Source organism: Phymastichus coffea, unplaced genomic scaffold (assembly GCF_024137745.1).
Source record: "Phymastichus coffea isolate CEN01 unplaced genomic scaffold, Cenicafe_Pcof_1.1 PCOF00059, whole genome shotgun sequence".
In the NCBI taxonomy this organism is placed as follows: domain Eukaryota; kingdom Metazoa; phylum Arthropoda; class Insecta; order Hymenoptera; family Eulophidae; genus Phymastichus; species Phymastichus coffea.
In genome coordinates, this window is record NW_026706870.1 from 1,250,701 (window position 1) to 1,272,369 (window position 21,669).

The 21,669-nt window shown below is 31.8% G+C and overlaps 5 protein-coding genes across 9 annotated transcripts; 1 reads left to right on the plus strand and 4 right to left on the minus strand.

Annotated features, from left to right (window-relative positions):
- Positions 1-2,965: 2,965 nt before the first annotated feature.
- On the minus strand, positions 2,966-8,319 carry LOC131666559 (glutathione S-transferase-like). 2 transcript variants are annotated; one of them, XM_058939341.1, is made up of 4 exons: positions 8,040-8,319; positions 5,291-5,427; positions 4,810-4,977; positions 2,966-4,261 (listed from the first exon to the last, which is right to left on the minus strand). In XM_058939341.1, the coding sequence occupies exons 2-4, from the start codon at positions 5,421-5,423 to the stop codon at positions 3,954-3,956; spliced, it is 609 nt and encodes a 202-aa protein (XP_058795324.1). In that variant the 5' UTR covers positions 5,424-5,427; positions 8,040-8,319; the 3' UTR covers positions 2,966-3,953. The 2 variants fall into 2 exon arrangements, with proteins under 2 accessions (XP_058795324.1, XP_058795323.1); XM_058939340.1 differs by lacking the exon at positions 8,040-8,319 and adding an exon at positions 5,532-5,636 and having other exon boundaries at positions 2,967-4,261.
- A 2,034-nt stretch (positions 8,320-10,353) lies between these two features.
- Positions 10,354-11,914, minus strand: LOC131666560 (glutathione S-transferase-like). Of its 2 annotated transcripts, none has more exons than XM_058939343.1 (4): positions 11,846-11,914; positions 11,547-11,742; positions 10,999-11,166; positions 10,354-10,661 (listed from the first exon to the last, which is right to left on the minus strand). In XM_058939343.1, exons 2-4 carry the CDS (start codon positions 11,677-11,679, stop codon positions 10,354-10,356), a joined length of 609 nt encoding a protein of 202 aa, XP_058795326.1. In that variant the 5' UTR covers positions 11,680-11,742; positions 11,846-11,914. The 2 variants fall into 2 exon arrangements, with proteins under 2 accessions (XP_058795326.1, XP_058795325.1); XM_058939342.1 differs by having other exon boundaries at positions 11,835-11,910.
- Positions 11,915-12,853: 939 nt separating this feature from the next.
- On the plus strand, positions 12,854-16,264 carry LOC131666552 (uncharacterized). The gene is made up of 4 exons (XM_058939329.1): positions 12,854-12,994; positions 13,182-13,304; positions 13,374-13,554; positions 13,635-16,264. Exons 1-4 carry the CDS (start codon positions 12,922-12,924, stop codon positions 16,141-16,143), a joined length of 2,886 nt encoding a protein of 961 aa, XP_058795312.1. The 5' UTR covers positions 12,854-12,921; the 3' UTR covers positions 16,144-16,264.
- Positions 16,265-16,512: 248 nt separating this feature from the next.
- On the minus strand, positions 16,513-18,022 carry LOC131666557 (E3 ubiquitin-protein ligase RFWD3-like). Of its 2 annotated transcripts, XM_058939338.1 has the most exons (4): positions 17,917-18,022; positions 17,710-17,815; positions 17,344-17,621; positions 16,513-17,275 (listed from the first exon to the last, which is right to left on the minus strand). In XM_058939338.1, the coding sequence occupies exons 2-4, from the start codon at positions 17,730-17,732 to the stop codon at positions 16,809-16,811; spliced, it is 768 nt and encodes a 255-aa protein (XP_058795321.1). In that variant the 5' UTR covers positions 17,733-17,815; positions 17,917-18,022; the 3' UTR covers positions 16,513-16,808. The 2 variants fall into 2 exon arrangements, with proteins under 2 accessions (XP_058795321.1, XP_058795319.1); XM_058939336.1 differs by lacking the exon at positions 17,917-18,022 and having other exon boundaries at positions 17,710-17,904.
- Positions 18,023-18,059: 37 nt separating this feature from the next.
- LOC131666556 (translational activator of cytochrome c oxidase 1) lies at positions 18,060-20,030 on the minus strand. Of its 2 annotated transcripts, none has more exons than XM_058939334.1 (5): positions 19,435-20,030; positions 19,034-19,280; positions 18,786-18,948; positions 18,183-18,712; positions 18,060-18,080 (listed from the first exon to the last, which is right to left on the minus strand). In XM_058939334.1, the coding sequence occupies exons 1-4, from the start codon at positions 19,610-19,612 to the stop codon at positions 18,512-18,514; spliced, it is 789 nt and encodes a 262-aa protein (XP_058795317.1). In that variant the 5' UTR covers positions 19,613-20,030; the 3' UTR covers positions 18,060-18,080; positions 18,183-18,511. The 2 variants fall into 2 exon arrangements, with proteins under 2 accessions (XP_058795317.1, XP_058795318.1); XM_058939335.1 differs by lacking the exon at positions 18,060-18,080 and having other exon boundaries at positions 18,414-18,613; positions 18,683-18,712.
- Between the last annotated feature and the right edge of the window lie 1,639 nt (positions 20,031-21,669).

Consider the following 21,669-nt stretch of genomic DNA (forward strand, 5'->3'; position numbering starts at 1 on the left):
TGTATGTAAATACAGAAATAAGTTTATTTATAAATCCAGCACTATAAAAAAACTTTAACTTTTTAAATACTTGACTTTTCTTCAACTACTATGAATAATGAAATATGTATCGGATGTCTTATTATCGTAAGGGGCGTAGATTTGATATAACTTATCTTCTTCGAGCCATTGATAAGACAAAATTGTAAATAAGATAAAGTGTACAGCAAAGTAGAGTACCAACAAAAAGTAAACTAAACCACAAGTGAAAATTGAAAAAAGTAAACAGTTTATAAGTATAGGAATTGAGACTATAATAACTATTTATAACTATTAATATAATCAATTATTTGTTATAATTTCTTTTCTCATTGATAAATTGTAAATGATTAAAAAAGAAATAATAACTATATTAAACTTCCACTTATAATATAATAATTTTTAACTATTATTACTTGTTATTTTTCTTTATTACGAATTAACTTTACGTTTAAAAAATAATAACTATCATTATTACTCTTTTATACACAGCTATATGTAATACAATGCAAATAATATTTAAAAAATACTGATACTATAACTGATATTATTAATTTCAAAAAAACAAAATAGTTAATAATTATTTATAATTTATTTTCGTCTCAAATCTTATATTTATAAGCCGTTATTAACTATTTTTATCTTTTTTGTATTTACAATGAAAAGAAAATAATAATGATTACATAAAATTTGTAATACTTGGGACATATTGTTATGCAACATGAATGTTATTCATTTATTTTTCGCTATTTATATAAGGTTAGCCCGCATGTGGTTCGGTAAGGATTGTTTATGGGGGTTTGGTGGGTTAGAGGCAGGTTGGTTAGTTGAGGTAGCTCGCTCATGCATAGGATTAAATTATTTCAAGAAATACCAAACGACTAAGCTTGTTTATCCCAGGGTTAGGTAGATTGACCTGCTGATAGTTTTACGGGGTGGTTTCTAGGGGGTGAAACACCCCTTAAACATTTTTTTTTTAAATCCGGAAACACGTCAATTTAATTTTGGTATTTTCTCATTATCAGTGCGATTTTTAAATCACTCGTGCTGATTTACTATATTACATGTCGTAAAACAGTACAAAAAATAGTGTATTTACCCCTATTAAAAAGGGGGTTGCAACCCTTCGGTATAAATGTTATGTCCTTAAAAGCGCCTTTTTATAAGAAATTTTTTAACGTTGAGTTTACTGAAAAATATTCATTTGATGCTGAGAAATATTAAAAAAACTGATTTTAGGGGTTGATTTTCAGGGTGGATTTCACCCCTTAAAAGCCCTTATGGGCCCATAAAAGAAAACACGTATCGAATTTTTTTTCAAGTACTACAACATATCCCAAAATCATTCAAATCGGTGAGGTCGGGTTGGGGTGGTTCCCTTGTAAGATCTTAGGCGTATCGGATGCAAAAATAAAAAAAAATAAAAAATGATTTAAATAAAAAAATTCAATTCGAAATTTTCTTAAAAGTACTACTTTTAAACTAAATAAAAAAATAACAAAAAACTTTTGACATTACATCTAATATTTATTATTACTTTTAAAAAATTTATTCACATAAAATGATTGCAATAATAAAAAAAATAAAATAAAATAAAATAATGTTAAATAAATCACAGGTAATAAAATACTTACGCAAGTATCTGAAAATCAGATGATTATTTGTAAAGAAATGTATACCAATGACATTTATGCGTTTGACAATTATTCGTGTACGTTTTGTTACATATGAATATAGACGTGTTTGAGGAAACTAAAAGATTTGATGTTTTCAGTAGTCACTACTATGATGAAATTAGTGAGTACTTTAAATTATTACTCTTGAACTTTCATTAGATAAGTTGAATAAATTCTTGCCTGCAAGCCATAAATATGATTGGTTTATCTGCTCGAGATACTAGCGTATCAATGAAATAGATTTATTCAATAACCCATAAACAGGATAAAATTGGTGAATATCACTTTTAGCGTTAATTTATCATAAGTATATATTAATATTTTAATTTTTGTAAATTGTATTAATATAATTAAAATTTTAATATTTATAATTTTGTCATGTTATCATTATTTTTGAATATGTAATTATAATATTAATTTGTTCCTTCATAGTTGGAGAGAAATTGCTCATTCGAATCACGACTTTTATATAAAAAAATAATAATATTGATGGAATCCTAACTTACTAAATAATTTTGAAAAAATATCGCAATCAGCGGCTCGAAAAAAATACAGTACACTCACGGAAGCCCGAGTAGACACCGCAAAAGTTTTTATGGTCCTGTGATAATTATTATTTCTAATATAACCTTATAAAAATTATAATTCATTAATTCATTAAAAAGGTATGAGTATTTTAAAGAAAAAATTAATTTTTCATCACTGACATAAGATATATTATCTGTAAGGACATAAGGTATACCATCAAGGAAAACAATTAATAAAAATCTAATTTAAAAAAAATATAAAATAACGGTTGCAAATAAATACGCCGAATATCTTAGACTTCTTACAGCAAGTATTCTCCACTTGGTTTTATTAAAAAAAATATTCTTTTGATCAGATGCTGAGATATAAGAAAACGATTTTGATGGTAAGATATAGGAATGGTTTTCTACCCTTAAAAGTAGATGTCGGCACAAAAAGAAAGTTACGTGTCTCTTGTTTTGTCGAGTACAACATATTAAAAAATTATTAAAATCGGTGAGGTCGGATTGGGGGGGGGGGGGGGGGGGTTCTTGTTAAATATATTTTTCTATCCATAAAAGAAACACATATCTCTTATTTTTCAGTGTATTACAACATATCAGAATCATCAAAATCGGTGAGTTTGGGTTAAGGCACTTTCTTGTAAGAAAATCACGTTATTGTAATACATTCAATGTTGTTAAAGTTGAATAAAAAAAAAGCTTATAACGTCATGAAGAGTATTATGTTTTTAAAATATGTTTGAAAAAGTTCAAATTTATCTAAAATGTCATTGTTATTATTATTTTTTCTAAAAGCGCAGTTTTCTTTCGGATGGTGGGACCTCAAGTTCCAATTCATGAATTATATCCAGCAGATATTTATCTAAGATAAGGAAAAGGCCAATATTCTTTCAGACAGCGACTAACACAAATATGACGACATTACATCTGCTATTATTTATTACTTTTGAAAAAATTATTCAAATAAAATGATGCAAAATAAGTCATGCTAACAAAATGCTTACCTTAGTACCTGAAAATTAGATAGATATTGCGTGCTTCACAATTACACGTGTGTATGTCTTGTTACATATAAATATAAACATGTTTAAGTAAGCTAAAAGATTTGTATAATTCAGTAGTTGCTATTATAATGAAATTTATGAGTGCTTTATTACTTTTGAAAAAACTAACAATAATCATGATAATTTATTCCATCATAGTTGGAACAAAATTGCTCTTTCGAATAATAATTTTTATATAAATTACACCTAATATCTTATTGTTACACTTCTTACGATAAATATTTTCCATTTGGTTTTATTGAAAAATATTCATTAGATGTTAAGATATAATTAGACATTGTTTGAAGAGGTAAGATGAAAGACGGTTTTCCATTCTTAAAAATGAATGTTGGCACACAAAAAAGTGTCCCTTATTTTGTCGAATACTACATTATATCAACAAATTATTGTAATAGTTATGATATAATATATTGTAATAGTTGTGTTATAATAAATTGTAATAGTTATGTAATGGTTGTATTGATTTTTCATTATATGTACTAAAAAAATAAAAATTAGAAAAAAGCATTATTGGAAAAATCTTTGACTGCGTTAAGCTGAAATAATTACGAATACATAGTAAGTGAATAAAGGCACAATTTTTATTAAGGTTAAAGGTCAGATTATAAAAACTCTATTATATAGTTGCAGCCTAGCTACGAGCTACGATATCTTATATGTGTAAATTAATGCTCAGTGTTGGGTCTTTTAGCCAGCCACGCTTTGATACCCGGCAGCGATTGTACTTTATGTCTCAGAGCTTTTAAGCCCTCGGCTTTCTCAACAATGTCCCGGCCCATGCGGGGATTGACTATCTCCAGTGTCGCTACGAATATTATATCTGCCCAGGTAATTTTACCGCCGACGAGGTGACCACCGTTGGCTTTTACTATTTTCTCGAGGCGGCCGATGAACAATTCCGTCGTCTCTTCGGCTAGTTTCAGTTTCTCGGCCTTGGCTTCGGCAACTCGTTCGTGAGCAGCGGATACTATTTCTTCAACAAGAAAAGGCAAATATAACACAAGCTTGATTGCATTTTCTTAGCTTTACATAATCTCTACTGCGTTCAAATGTGCACTCTCCTGTGTACAGACATTTCATCAAGTCGGCATTGCAAAGGTGTTGAAAGTTTTAAAAATATTACATTAAGCTATCTGCTGTAAATGACTATTGTCAAAAGCATAATAAATATCCTGACTTTTTTTAATTAGGCTCACGTTTTGTGAATAATGAAAATCCAAGAAAAAGCGCTAGTGTGCTCGTAATAAAAGTTATTGCCGGACTGAAGCAAAAAATGTCGGAGGCAGCGCTCGCATGTTCTAGTTTAGTACAAACTGTCAAATTCCGTATGTACTTATGTTAGTCTGAAAAACATTGTAATATGAAAGTTTTCGGTAAATTCTTTTATTATAAGCCAACCGAACACAAGACACGTTTTTCTTATGACGTGGTAAGCCTAAGTTCATCGAACCGAAGCGAAGTGTGTACACGACTTGAAAATTAGATGACAAGGTTGCGCAGAAGAGATGGAACACAACTTACTCGTGCGCAAGTCGCTGATAGTATCGATGATAGCATCAATCTCAAGGTTCTCCCAGTCGTCCTTGCCGGCAAGACCGAACTGCTTAGCCAGGTAGCGACAGATCGCCGTTGACTGATTGACCCTCTTGCCATCCACCTCGAGTACCGGCAACTGGTTGAATGGCATTGCTGTGTGTACATTTGTATTTACTCTAGAGATTAGGTTTGTCAACGACGCGGATTAAACGTTAACCGATAGTTTTTAAAAAGAAGGTCTTGATAAGCTTTTACGATCTTATCACATCGTCTTGATAAGAACGTGAATTGTTAAACGACGAATTGAACGACACTTTAAAATTATTATCAGGAAATTCATCGATCTTTAACGAATTTTTCGTTCAATTTAGTGACTTTCATTTCCAATTATCATATGAATTTTTTAATATCGAAGTATCGTTCGATTTGACAATCAAATTGGCTTTCAAATTAAAATTTCACTCACTTGGCTTGAGAGCCTTCCACTCGTCAGCGCTGACGCGTTGGTCCTCAAAGTCGACTCCAGCGTAAGCGAAGAGCCATCTGATGGATTCGCCAAGGCCCTTGATATTGAAGTACATCAGTTTGTAGGTAGGCATTTTCCTGCACACAACCGAAAAAATAAAATACAGAGTTGAAAAGGGACAGCGACTGGTACACGTCAACACAAGCGGGACAATCCAAAGATAGAAGAATAAATATCTTACGTTGTCTCTGTCGGCAGTGTTGTAGAGGAATAATGGTTTATCTAGCATCGTACCCAAAGGCATTATATTCTAGCCGACCGGTATAGATAAATTGGATAGTCGGTGGGAGAAGCTATTATCTCATCAACTATGCGTGACTATGCAGAATTCCCTCTTTAAGATTTTACCTACAGGAACGTCACGGTAAGCTAGTTCTGCCGCGATGATGACCGGTCAGCTTTATCGCGCGGGAGGTGCGAGAGCGAGCAACATTGCTCTAGTGTAATTATCCGCAATCGCTTGCGAATAAACGAGTCATCTCGTCGTTGTAAGAAAGCATTACGTTTCGATCCTATACATAGCGCTGTGGTTGTCCGACTCGACGGAAATGACGAAAAAACATTGCGAAGCGGATAATAGATTGCGGCTACAAAATATTCTTCTCGATGCAGTTGCTTTTATTTTTAATGAGCGTCGAGTATCATTGGTAACTTCGGCAACGAATAAAATATTATGGAAGAAAAAACGCTGTGTCGGCTGCTCTGGTGGAATGTTTCCTTGGAGAAACTGTTTGCCCATCAACATTCATGCAACCAAAAACAGTTCAAGAGTATAACAACAAATGCTACCAGTGCACAGAAGCATTATTGTTTGTTTTGACGTGCCAACGTGGGATATAGGCAAGATTGAAATGCCATTCGAATTTACGTTCGCTGCATTTATCAAAGTTTCGCTCGATTTGTTTGGAGAATGCAATCAGAAGAAATTGTGTTACGCATGAAAATTCCATAAAAATGATTTCTGATAAATTTTTTATCGTACAAAAATAGCGTAACGCATAATAATTACACGCATGCATTGTGAAAGATGACCAGTCATAAGAAAATAAATAATATTCAGTGCTTTGTCCACAAAAGAAACGCCCGTTTATCGATTTTTATGTTTTTCGTCATCGTGAAAAAAATATATATACTCTGCAACAATGAATTTGGATTTGAAAAGATAGCGCAATTAGGGCTTTTCTCTTCTCTGTTGACGAATCTTTACGAAATGACTTACTCCACGCTCACTTCTATCCTCATTTCTCTCTGTAAATATTTTCTTTTTGGGTTTTGAGCAAAATTAAAATTGCGTATCCCACAGGCTTCGAGATAGATATCGACACGCAAGTAATAAGACATTGGTTTGAATCCGATTCGGGCAAATTTGAGTGCACTGGGGAGGCGTGTAAGTTCAGATAATCACCATGCTTCGATAATCGACTGTCTGGGTGGGTGCCGCGGTGAAAAACTTGGCCCGAAACAGGAGAACGTTCCTTAGGGAGAGTGTTCGTCTTCAATCAGGTCTGGTTTTTCACCACAACACGCACCCTGACGGTTTGTAAGTAAATTTGATGATTACGTGATGAATACTGTGATCACGAAAAATACAAAGCGTTGAAAATTACAGGCGAAAAAATCGCGAGAGTGAAAATTGAAATTAGGCCACGCGTCATTCCAGAATCTCGCGCCCGATACTGTACTAGTTTATGGCACATCGCCGTATAATTAATAAAATCAGAATCGGATTTTTTTGTTTTGCTAATTTCTTTTAACCGTTTTTCGCTGTGAATTGCTGTTAATTATTGAATACATATCTGTGTTACGGCGTTTGATCGAGCATTATTAACAATTGCAGACAACTTCTGTGTATCTTGAAAATACAATCGTTCAAGATTCGAAAATTTATCATTCGTTTAAAAAACAAAACTTGGAAGCTTTTGTGACATAATTCTGGAGATATTTTCCAGCGACGACCAATCTTTAAGCTCGTGGCATTTACCAACAGCTTTCCGGCCGTTCTCACGCGAGTTCCCCTTGATTCTCAGTAGTCTAACTCTTATTCCTTCTTAATATACGCGGATAACATTCATAAAAGACATATTTGCAGTAATAAACGAAAGTATTGGCGGCTATGTGTCACGTGCTAACACGCGTCAATTATGCACGTAATATATACGTATAGTTCTGGCTTAAAAACTGGCCAACTGCTATCTAAACGGCATGCATCCGTAAATGTTCTCGATAGCTACATACTAATACGACAGGCAAGAAGGTAAAATAAAAACGAAATATAACCGGACGTGGTACTAAAATATATTCAGTCATTATTCGCCTCGCTCGTTTACGTCGAAAAATCAGTTTACTGCCCAACCTGTGCCGATTGCAGATATGCCCGCGAGTGGCTCGCGCACACGCAGAAGAAACTCCGCAGCGAAAAAAGAGTAGAGCGAAGAAAGAGAGAGCGAGAGAGAGCGAGAGAGAGAGAGAGAGAGAGAGAGAGAGAGAGAGAGAGAGAGAGAATGAAATGCATGCAATTTGGTGTTGCCAAATACGAGAATCGGATATGAATTATTGCGCAAATTTAATATTTTCTTGCCTTTGATTACGTAGAATATTTATTTAATAGATTTTATTACAAAGAGAAAAGAAACAGAATCGTATAAACAGAGGCCTCCAAAATAATTATAGTAAAATAAAATAAACTTACTATTGGAGAAATGTTAGTTATAAGTATTTTATTGATGAGTGACTGGTCCTGGAAATTTATTCAGTCCGCGTATATATATTTATGCAGGTCCTCAGTTGTAGTTCGGCATACTATAATTAGTACTTAGATATGTACATATATAACGTATATTTTGTCCGTTAAACTTTCATAATTAACGAATTAAAAACGAAATAAAATAATAGAGAATCTAATTGGAGAAAAATCGTATTGAGTCTTGGTAAGCTGAACGCTGCTACTTCAGTTGTAGCCAGCACTGAACTGACCTAGCTTATCAAACTATGCGTTTGCTTCGGTCACTTTTTGTTTTCCTTCCCACCTTGTTACTTGTATTCGCGTTTTTAGTGCAGTGCAGGGTAACGCGATACCCGCTCGGCACTTACTTGTTAGCGAATGCGCGACGGTCTATTTTTGCGTTTCTTCTCTCTCTTTCCGTTTAGTGAAGGAATTACGAGCAGCACGTGCATTTTATCGCTCGCAGCTCCTTGACCTTGCTGTCTTTTCGAGCTGTTTGATTTTATCATTGATCAAAATTTATCATTTAACAAATTCATTCAACGCCTGATTTTAAGGGACTGGTAATTGTCATCTTGCAATCATTTCATGGGTGGTTTCACTGGGAGCAAACTTCAGAGTCGAGTCGATTTGTAGTTTTCTTGCATCCATCTGCATTTGCAGATACCTGTAACAAATATCCATTATAAAAGTGCGAATTATTCGTATGAGCACGAGAAGTCAATAACGTGAAAATCATTTGTGATCGATACGTACACACTGATTGCAGTTAGCCAGTGCTCTCAAAACATAGTCAATGTTATTAATGGTCTTTAAATCCTAACTTTATAAATTCAAGACTAGCTCAGTCACTATTTTTTTGTTAAAATTTTTATTTTCATTGATATATTATAACTATTAATAATCACATCTTATAGATCATCTTATATATCTTTTTAATGTAGTAGAATATTGAATATAATTAATTGAAAAGCCACTCAAATTTTTAAATTGATGAGATTCACTTCATTAAACAAATCAGTGAAAAAAGGATTGACTGAATGTATGTTAATATTATTCATATTTTATCTAGATAATCGTTAATTGCAATTAATTTAAAAAAAATGAAAATTTGTTCAAATATAGAATAAACAGCTTATAATCGATATTTTCACAAGAATGAATGACAATAATTTATCTTTACGTGGACACAACACAATTATTATGTCATAATGTTTTTAGTTAATAAATGAAATAAATAATCAAATATAATGCAATACGTAACACTTAATTTTTGAATATAATACACATTGTTTCCATAGAAGTAAAATCACAACGATACCTCGTTTCAGCTATGAAAATTTCAATGTATCATGCAAAATCGATAATTATATCAACGGGGAACAGAACAAGAGTCAATATTTTCGAATGAACTTACTAAAATGTTTGAAACGTTGATTTGTGGAAGAACATCGGTATGAGGTTTGTTATTTCGAGTAGAAGCATCAAACTTAAACAGCGTCTGCAGCTAGAGGAAACGTCGTTACTGGTAGCGGCTTCGATGCGACTGAGCGAACGGGTATTTGTTTCAGCTGCAGCGCTGTGCCAATGAAGAATAACGCAGCAGTTCTGCAATATAATCCTTGATATTATTTATCTGAAATGTATGTGCGAAACGCGATTTGTTAATATGAGTCGAAGCCGAGTGCTGCAGAAGTTATAAAATATTTTATCAGAATAGTCGGAAACGAATGTTCGATTTTGAGGCTTGAGCACGAATAAAATAGTTATTCCATGTTGGCGAAGGTGCGGTTTGAAGGCAAGGGTGCAGAAAATGCCGTATAGATCGATACACACTTGGCGCTTCATTGCATTATTTACTCTCTTGAACTCTCTACACTATAGTACGAATAGCCTGTCTCTATTTTACCTAATACTGTTTATAGCAAAGGACACTTTTTTTTTGTTTATTAATAACAAATGAATCTACGAATTGTTATAAAAGTAAAACGGTGCAATCTAAAATGTTAATAGAATAATCGAATGACTTTTTATCTTATCAAGCAGAGTATTTTAGAACATTAAATTTCAAGGGTGATAACTGCAATTTTGACTTTAAAGAAAATCATTTATTTTTAGTTTTGAATTGTATTATATTATAAATTTTTTTATATAAATATTATAAATTTTTTTTATATAAATGATGAATGGAAATAGTCTTGCTTGATATGCACAATCGTAATTATAAATTACTAGTTTTTATTTTCAATGCCTGCGAAGTAGAAAAAAGCATCAAGTAAAATTAATAATCAGTCTTTGGACGTTTCTCCAACCAAGCTTTGATCGCGGGTACAGCCTGAACGTTTTCTCTCAGAGCCTTCAAGCGTTCAGCTTTCTCAATCACATCTCTGCCCATTCGGAAATTGATTAACTCGAGTGTGGAGGCTAACATAATATCTGCCCAAGTAAGTTTGCCACCCACAAGGTGACCGCCGTTGCATTTTACTAAATCCTCGAGACGGTCGATAAATAATTCTGTCATCTCTTCGGCTACCTGTTGCTGCCGGACTTTAGACTCGGCTATTTTTTCATACCACGCTGCGTTCACCTCTGTAAAAAACAATAATTTATTGCACAAAACTTTTGAACAGTTGAACCATTCTTAACGATATTTTTCATCGAAAGGATTTCATTTGTTAATATTATAAACGCTCCTAATTATTTAATTTACAAGCTATTTTCATCACAAGACGTATTCTAACTCCGATTCTAACCGATTTATTGAAAATATAAATAGAAAAATATGAATAAAGCAACGACTTTTTATATTTTATATACGATTATTAAAAGTTACAAAGAAAATGTCGACTCTTTGTTAGATTTTATAATTATATATTATAATGACACTTATATTTTTTACTATATTAATGACATTGAAAAAACTCACTTATGCGAAGATCGTTAATAGTATCGACAACAGCATCGATTTCAAAATTTTCCCAATCGTCGTTACCAGCAAGACCAAATTGTTTAGCCAGATAACGACAGATTGCCGTTGATTGATTGACCCTCTTGCCATCAACATCTAGTACTGGCATTTGGTTGAATGGCATTGCTGATGATTTATTTTGCGAGAAAAGTTATCAGTCATTGAAAAATCGTTTGTACTACTTAACGTAACTATTATTATATATTACAAAAAATCTCAGTATCAAATTACTCTATGATTAATTTGATGTTTATGAAAAGTGCAAAATCTTTATTGAATTCGTTATATATGTTTCAATTTTTTTTAAAAACAGAAGTATATTGTTATTGTTATTGTGACTTCAAGAACTACGTCCACGTGAAACGTTGCAGAGATATTCATTTTTAATTTTAAAAAGTTTGTTTAATAATGCAAGAAGTTTGAGATATTCTTTTTGTCGTATAAATATTCGATAGCAGTCATGGCACTTTACAATAAAAAAAAAAAGAACATTACTCCCAACTAACTTGGTTTGAGAGTCTTCCATTCATCCTCGGAGACACGCCGATCCTCGTAATTGACACCAGCATAGGCGAAAAGCCATCGAATCGATTCGGCGATGCCTTTAATGTTGAAATACATCAATTTGTAAACAGGCATTTTGTCGAATTAAAATTGCCTTTTTTGTTGCTTATTTATAGAAAAGAAAAGCGCAGTAGAAATCTAAAATCCATTTAGAAAAAATTTATTTGCTGCACGATCACTGATACATAGCATAGCACAAACGAATTATACACTTCATATTTAATTTTTACTTTTTACATACGGACTGTGCAGAAAATATGTAGCGCGTTAACATCACTAATAATAAAAGCAGCTCATTGTAAGAAGACGATCAGTTAGTACTTCGGGTGAGATAGCGAAAACTAACTTGATTTTTTCTTTATGCATACGCATATGTATCATATAACATGCGCCGTCGGCTTATAAGGCTTCACTACCCAGATATGCGAACATTCAGTATCGATCGATGTAATGAATATGTGCTCACACATATGTAACTATACGTATATTTAATTACACACATAAATAATTCTATAGAATAACCACATTATTATTATGTTAAAAGTCTGAAAAGCTGTCCTTAATTATATATAAAAGTTCAACGTGATAGGGTTTCATCCGCAACGTAAAAATATTTTTTATGGATGAAGAAACTCAGCGGGAGATTAACAAACATGGATTCAGAAAAGTTATAGAAAAACTTCGCCTGATTAGCAATGATAATACTATCGTTAATGTGATTAACGAACATAATTAGTAATCTATTATAATTGTCCTACAGAAGCGGAGATCTATGTTACCCACTGATTTTTCATATGTATATATCGTAACAATGAAAAATATTGTTTATATTTCTTGAACTGATGAGCATAATAATATTTTGATTGGCTGGAAAAATTGCTAAAGATTCAGCAAATTCATTTCTATAACGTCGAATTAAAACGCTGCGCGAATTCAATTTCTACTAATCTGCGAGTATCAAACTTTTGGATAGATATTTATTATTTTAACCCAACCGAGTTACAAAAATACATACAAAATTCATCCATGAATCACGCATGCGTTTTGGCATATCGGCGTCTCTTTCCGAGACTCACCGCCATCTATAGTAAAGTAGGAATTTACGCACGTGTTCTTTTTCGAGGCAAATAACGGCAACGCCGGCAGCTGCAAAATGCTATAGGATTGCCAGGTGCGTGGTGTGCTCAGTGTTGTGTTGACGCTGGTGATCGAAACGGTTAAAAATTGGGTAGTAGCAGTTCTGCAGCAGTCTATCGAGGTGCGCATCAAGAAGTGTCCTTCATTTTTATCCAGAGACTTTATTATTCAAGAAACAAAATGTCAATGCTAGCGGAACCAAGACGCAAACAAAAGTTTACTCTCAATCCACGAGGGAAACACTGGAGTGAAGGTTAGAAATGAGTTACTTAGAAATTGGATAATTATTATTTACTTGTCCGTGTAGCTTGTCAGTTTCTGAAATTTACTTTTCTTTGTTTGATTGTACTTCTGTTATATGTACTCAAAGAAAAAGTGTTTCTTCTAAAAGCTAACATTTTTTTTTGGAATTTTGCATGCTCACTATGCTTTTTTTGTAGACCCCAACAAATTTGGCCAAAAGATGCTTGAGAAAATGGGTTGGAGTGTTGGGAAAGGACTTGGAGTTAATGAGCAAGGAATGACAGAGCATGTCAGAGTAAAAGTGAAAAATGATCAAGTTGGTGAGTATAAAAATTACAAAACTAAAGTTGGAGGATGTTTTTTTTATAAAGTACTGCTTTGTGTTAAAGGTATTGGCTATCAGAAGGATAAAGATGACCATTGGACTGAACATCAAGACGATTTCAACCGCTTCCTGCAGAACTTGCAAAAGGAGGAAGGTGGAAATATTGAAGATGCTAAAAACAATAATAAAATTTTGAGTGGCAAATCGTTAGAGGAAAAGTCAAAGCATAGTCAAAAAAGAGTGCAGTAATATCAGTATATTCAAACTGCTACTTATTGAAACTATTTTAATATCAATTATTCATGAAATTTACTTTTTATTACAGCTATAAAAAGTTTACAAGAGGTAAGGATGTTAACAAATATAGTACAAAAGATTTGGCTAATATTTTTGGCAAGAAAGATTTGAATGAGAGTGCCGTAAAGGAAGAAAATGTAGAAGAGGAAAATGTTAATGATCCTATTGGTTCTAAAGAGACAACTATCAATATTCTTAATGTTAGTAGTGGTAATATGGATGATCATTTAAGAAAAAAATCTAATATTTGTCATCAAAATGGTGCCAGTCAAGTCAAAAAAGAACCTAATGATGACTATAAAATATGTGTTGGATTTAGTTACTCCACAAAGCCTACAAGTAAATTTTATGTCAATAACAATGATGATCATGAAGAGTGCAAATTTGAGAGTGAATCTGAAAAATATGTAGGACTTGGTTTCACAAAAAACAATGAGTCAAAATCGAAAATTAAAAAACATATGAATTTAAATTACATTTATGATAATCCATGTCTGGATTTGAATATTTTAGATGATTCATCTATACCTAAAACAATTGTACCTAATGTCATTGATTTAGAATATTCTAAAAATACCACTACGAAAAAAAGGAAAAGTGACTTTAGCTATGATAATCAAGGATTAAATATAAATTGTCCTGATAGATATACCCCTAAGAAACATAAAAGTGAGAATTCTTACGAAAAGGAAGGTAGCAATATAGGACTCTTTGAAGGTCAAGTTAATGTAAAAAACAAATGCAATAGGAATATATATGAAGTTACAGAAAACAGCAGTGAATCATTAGAGAAACAAAAATTCAAGAAGTCAAAAAAAATAAAAAATGAATCAGTGTCCAATGGTATTGAAAACCCAGCCCTTGATTTAAATGCTCCTGATAGATATCTTGCACAAAGCTCCACAGTCAAATGTGAATCTGTATCACCAGTTTCTAATTCTTCAATGCAAATAGATGGATCTATTGGTGCAAAAAATAAACCAAGAATAATAAAGTATGAAATCATTTCAAATAATTTTAGTAATTTAGGACTAGATTTAAATTATACTAATAAATCAATGTGCAACAAAACAATGGAAGTTGAAGTTGAAGCACATGAAAATCTTGCTTTAGATATTTCTGAGAAACCAACACCAAAAAATAACAGGGAAATAAAAATGAAGTCTATGGATTTATTTAATGCATTTGATAATACAGGACTGGATGAAAATTTTCTTTCACCTAAAAAAATTGAAATAGAAAATGGCTTTTGTAACCCAGGTTTAGATTTAAATTTTCCTGATAAGCTAACATTAAAGAAATGCAAAAAAGCTAAAAAAGAATCAATTGCCTTTAATGTCCAAGAAAATTTAGGACTAGAATTGGAAGATAAACCAACACTAAAAGAGCTGAAGAGGAATAAAGATAGTCAGGTCTTATCAAATGGAATAGAGAATCCAGGCTTGGACCTTGATAAACCCACCCCAAAAAAATCTAAAAAAGGCAAAAATTTGTCAAATACATCAAATGAATTTGACAATCCTAATTTAGAGGTAAGCAGTCATACAAATCATTTTTATAATAGTATGAATTATGAAGTATCAAGTACAAGTACAGGAGTAGAAAATAATGCTCTTGACTTATCAGACGAGGATTCATGTAAGAAGCGAGTTACTTTTAATGACCAGTTAGAATACAATACAGATGCTATGAAAAAAAAAAAGAAGAAAAAGAAAAATGTTTTAGATAAGTATGAAGTTGTCACAGATAAACTAAAAAAGAAACATAAACATGCAGTGTTAGAATCAGAGAAATTTTTTATTAATGAAGGTTTGGACTTACATATAAAAGATGAAGAAGAAATTGAAAATGAAATAAACGAGAGAAAGAGTAGGAAATCTAAAATAAGAAAAGAAAGAAGAATGTTATTGTTAGAAACTATAGAGGAAGCTCCTGAAGAAGAAAATTCTAATGAAGTTCCAAATATGAAAAATGAGGTAAGTGATAACAAAGAGGTTGTAGTAATAAATGAAATTCCATGTGAGACTGAAAGTGAAGACATGTCTGCAAGGAAAAGTAAAAAAAAGAAGAAAGCAAAGAAAGATTTATTGAAAATTACTGAAAAAATAGAAGTTAGTACTAAGTCAATTGATAAGAAGAAAATAAAAAATGCTTTAGAAGCAGATCCCATGGAAACTGTAGAAGTCAATAGCCCTGAAAAAATAAAAAAGGACAAAGCAAACAAGACTGACGATAAAAAAACTAAAGAATCGCTTTATCACAATGATGATAGAATTAGTTTAAAAGAATTTCTTCACGAAGAGGAAGTTTCAAAACTAAAACAAAAAAAGAAAAAAAGCACAGACAATGAAAAATGTGCTGAAAGTGAAAAAACTGAGGTGATAATGACTGAAGAAAATAATGACAGTTCTCAACATTTTAGAAAAACAAAACAAGTTATGAAATCATGGTTTTCAAAAAATCCTACTCTTTTGTTTACTGGTTCTAATATTAATGAGATAAAAGGCTATGGATCTCAGTTTTACAGTAATTATTGATGATAAGTTTCAATATTCTTGTTAGTCAGACTATTTTAATAAGTTTTAATTTACTTTTTCGTACAGAAGTTATGCTAATAATAATTTTATTTGGCTTGTAAATATTTTATAAAATAAGCGAATGAACTAACTATAAATTGTTATTTCATTTATACATAATAGAATTAAATGTACATGAAGTAACATGTCACAGCTTTTTCTTGATTTTTATTGTTGTAAAACTGTAAGTAGCATGTTAATATCAAATATTAAATATAATATCTTTTTATTATAATTGCCTAGATTTTCTTTCTTGTAACCCTATAATTTAATCATTTTCTTTTACCATATTCCCTCAATAAGATTAAAATTAATTTTCAAATGTAGATGTTAAAAAAATAAGTGTTTATTCATTTTATTTGAATACAGCTTACATTTTACGAAAAATAGTTGATTGAGAAATAGTAAATACAAGAAAATTTTTATTTTGACTGCATACTGATACTGAAACTGCATATATTATTTGTACAGTTAAGTATTCCTATATTTATTACTATTTAATTTATCTGTTTTTTTAAGTACTGATCAACCTTGGGCATAAAATCTGATTATATTTTGTTTTTACATTGAATATTGATCAAATTTCTAATTAGCTTTTGAATACTGTATGAAAGTACAAATTTGAATTAATCAGAAAAATCCAAATCTGAATATGATTGAGAGAATGGTGAGTGAATATTGACAGCTAAAGTCCTAGCTTTATACATTTGCTTGTACTTTTTCGTTTTTTTTTTTTGTTTAGCCAAGGCTTTAGCTATTTTTAACAGTTTTTCTTCGCTTTCATCTAATTGTTTCTTCATCTTTTCTATCTGACTGACATCAACACAACTCAATTTATTACCATAAATCAAACAAATATGACGAACAGATGCTCTTGAATTACACTGAGGACATTTTTTTGCAGATGGATTACTTGATGTCAACCATTGTTTAATACATTTATATCCAAATAGGTGACCACAGCGTAATGAACATAATCTATGTTCTCCAATATTTGTCCATGCTGCTAAACAAATAGGGCACTTTTGATTTGGATCCACACTTTCTGTATCTTCAAACTGTTCATTCTCATTTAATTTTGCACGTTTCAATTCTAAAATATAAATATATTTTTAGTAATTATTAAACAGTAAATATTATAGATATTTTCATTCACTTTACCAGGTTCTTGTACTACTGTTTCTTCGTCATTGGTTTCAGAATCGGATTCTAATTGAGTAGAACTTTCTGTATCATTAACTTCATTTTCATCAGTAGTAGAAATATCTAAAAATTCAGATGAGAAATCTTCTAGATCACTATTAGTATCCATTTCTGTTGATGGTAATATTTCTGATATTGAGTCATATTCAAACTCATTAGATTCCAGAAATTCATTTCCATCAACTTCAGATTCAGTATCAGTATTATCTACATTGCTTACAACCATTGAAGGAAGACTATAAATGTATTCATGTTGTAAAATAAACCATTGTGACAACAATAGATACAAAATTTTTTAGAAATCGTATAACAGTGACGACTTACGCATAATTGTATGGAGAGGACATTGACGAATCAACAAATTAACTTTCAATTTGTTTCAGATCCAAATGTGAATGTCAAGTTTTGGTATTATTTATTTCTTATTTTTCTATCAAATTTAAAATCATCAATATATTTTCAAACAACAATTTATAGTAATTAGTTATAAATTAATCCGCCGGTAATCGACAAATATGGAAAGACAATAACCTTTCAAAAATGTTTACGTATGAAGTGAGTCGTTATTGCATATTGATACTGTTGACGAGATGATCATGTGACTTCGTTCTTTTTCAATAATTTGAAATTGATTCCCAAATCCTTACGATATTTTAAGTGAACTGTTTTGAAAAAAAAATCTAAAATATAAAAACCTATAAATGTTCTCACATTTTTTTGTTATATTAGACTTGAATTTGATAACATTTTAGAAATCGTTCTTTTAGTAACTCAATAATAAGAGATAAGGAACTCACTATATACAAGGAGACATCAGATATCGGTCATCAGACGTGTACCATGATGTAAAAAAATAGTTAAATGATATATTATTGTACAAATAATTGTACTGATAATATTAATTTTTTAATGTTAGTTTTGTATTTTGATAATCTTGATATATGTCCGATATCCGTTATTCGACGTCGGATATCTTCTTATGTATGTAGAAACCTCTAAACTTAAAAACTCAAACAATAAATCTTTAACATTTTTTTATTAAAATATTTCAACTTCATAGGTATTCGTTTTTTAATATGTAACAAATGATTCTGCAAAGATGATTAATCAACTTTCAATACAAACATTATTGTATATTATTGTATATTTTGATAACTTCCTCCATTTGACCTAATCTGGTATATAACTTACTGACATATTCTATGTCTTCATCTGACAGTTCTACATACTTGAAGGGCATAAATAAAATATCTGTTTCAATGATTTTGTAATTTAGTTTTTCTAATTTATTCCTTACTTTATATACTTCTGAAGCAGCACATGTAAACTAGAAAAATAAATTTAAATACATAAAAGTACATAATGCATTGTGTAGAGTGGAATTTATGCAATATCAATACCTGAATAAATTCTTTATCATCCTCTTGTAATTTCTCTGCTTCCTCGGCACCTGTTTCAATGGCATCGTCTATGGCTTTGTCAATATCAAATTCACCTACTTCAGTGTATATTAAACCTTTCTCATAAAACAAATTTTGGCTTGGCATTTCACTTGCTGTAAACCTGCAGCATTTGTAAAAAGAAATTTTAAGTACCGCACAATGGCAGATATTAAAAAATATTGCTATGAAATATCAATTCTACTTACCCACATTTCTTAAGGTGCATATTAACATAAGAGCGTGTATGAGGAATGTTTTCTGTTAATAAATGTATTAGAACCATACTACCAGCAGGGCCTCTACTTTCAAAAAAAGCTGATTGAGTACCAATTTTGGAGCTCTGAGCTTTTTCAAGAAAATTTTTAATTGTTGCCATTGGCATAGATTTTCTTTTGGCTTCCTCAATGACTCTTGCTAACTTATGATTGTTTTCTGGTTTTGCAGACTTACCCTCTGAAAATATTTTCGACAATAATTCTAGACTGTCATTGAAAAAATAATACTACATAGAAGAAATAATTCAGAATGAAAATAGATATAGATTGAATTAAAATTTTACAGTAATTTTTACATGTGTTAACTTACATGAATTATTATTTAAAATTACCTGTTATTGCCACTTTCAGTTTATTTATAAAATTTCTAAGAACATCTGATCGCTGAGCATCTTTTGCCATTTTAGTATGCTTGATATTCGCCCACTTGCTGTGTCCCGCGAATCTTTTGCATTCAATAAAGTTTACGAAATTTTTGTAACGTAAAGAAAATTTAATTAAGCTATTCATTTTTTAATATTTTCTAGTTAACCTATAATTTCAATATATATATACATATATATATACATAGAGAGAGATCATAATCGTGATTTTGGCAAATCTTTGCAGACGACTTCAAAGTTTTTAACATGTTAAAATTAGGTTATGGTAGAATGAAACAATAACACTATATAGGTACGAGGATGGGTCAATAAGTCCTTAGAAAATTCAAGAGATGGCGCGCCAAGTATCATAACGTTTGTTGCTACAGCAAGCTTGACTTTTAACTAGAATGCTGTCAAAGTTTCAACCAGATCCATCAAATGGTTTCGTTTTTATCGTCGATCAAAGTGAACAATTTTTGTTTGTCGGAGGCCCCGCTGTTGAGGAATCCTGTTCTGTTCTATTCTTTTAGTATTCGTTGGCTCTGGTGTCGACTCGCAGTATAGCGAGCTGTGTCCCATACGGCCATCAACTGACTTGATGCGTTTGCGCGCGTGATTCAAATTGGCATTTTATTTGGGTAGAGCAAAGCGAAAGAAAAGAAAAGGCAAGTGAGTAAGTAAGTATCAAATGTGTTGAAGAAAGGCGAGAATAGATGAATTGACCATAGAAGTAGAAGTAAATGTTATTTAATAGAGAAAGTAAAGAAAAAGTTAAAGAAATATTTCTGAATTTTTAAGGAATTTACATAGAAGCATGCGTTGCTTTCTCCTCATAGAAGCTCTCAAACGGGTATATAAGGGCTGCGTTCCCTTAGGCGAATCAGTCTAGTTTCGAACTACAAGCTACAAGCATATATTAAGAGGCTACCATGTCCACTGTGAGTTTATAGTGATTTTACCTCAACCTCTTCCCTGATTCTTCCGGTCGCGTCACTTCTTAGTTTTCCACGATACGATAGTGGTTTATTTGAAAAATGGAAAAAACAGAGTTTCGAGCGGTGATAAAACATTTTCATTTGAAAGGTCTTACACCAAAAGAAATCACAGTTGAGTTGAACGCCGTTCATGGCAAGTCTGCCCCTGTATTTAAGACTGTTTATAATTGGGTAAATGAATTTAAATGCGGCCGTACATCAACAAAAGATAAACCTCGTTCAGGACGCCCCGTAGAAGTGAGTACGCCCGAAATGGTCAACATGACATGGTGTTGAGTGATCGGAGAATAAAATCACGTGAAATAGTTGAAATGACGGGGGTATCAAAAGGTACTGTCATTTCGATTTTACATGATAAATTGAACTTCAAAAAAATTTCGGCAAGATGGGTACCGCGTTTGCTCACAGTGGAGAATAAGCGCAGTCGTGTGGTCGCCGCTAAGGCCCTCTTGGCGCGCATCCACCGTAATCCGGACGACTTTCTGCGACGATTCATAACTGTAGACGATATATGGATACATCGCTACACTTCCGAGACAAAGGAACAGTCAAAGCAGTGGATTATTAAAGATGAACCGGCTTTGAAGAAGGCAAAATTGGTTAACTTGGCCGACAAGATTTTGGTCACTGTTTTTTGGGATGCACATGGAATTATTTTCATTGACTATTTAAAAAAAGGACAAAAAATCACAGGAAAGTATTATGCGTCGTTATTGGACCGGTTAAGTGAGAAAATAAAGGAAAATCGTCCTCATTTGAACAACAACAAAATTCTGTTTTATCAAGGCAATGAACGAGTGCACAATTGCGCTATTTCAATAGCCAAAATTCGGGAATTAAAGTTCGAATTAGTTGATAATCCACCGTATTTACCAGATTTATCCCCTAATAACTTCTTTTTATTTCCAAACTTAAAAAAGTGGCTTGCTGAACAGCGATTTATGTCGAATGAAGAAATAATGATACAAACAAATCACTATTTTGAGGAATTTCCAAAACAATATTTTCTTGATGGCTTAGAAAAACTCAAAGGACATCTGGAAAGGTGTATCGAGCTAAAAGGAGATTATGTAGAAAAATAAAAACAAATTTTCCTTAATAATAGTTAATCTACTTTTTTTATGGACTTATTAACCCATCTCGAGTATATAAATGTATAGATGTAAGAAAAAGCATATTTATAAATGATGATGCTATATAATAAATA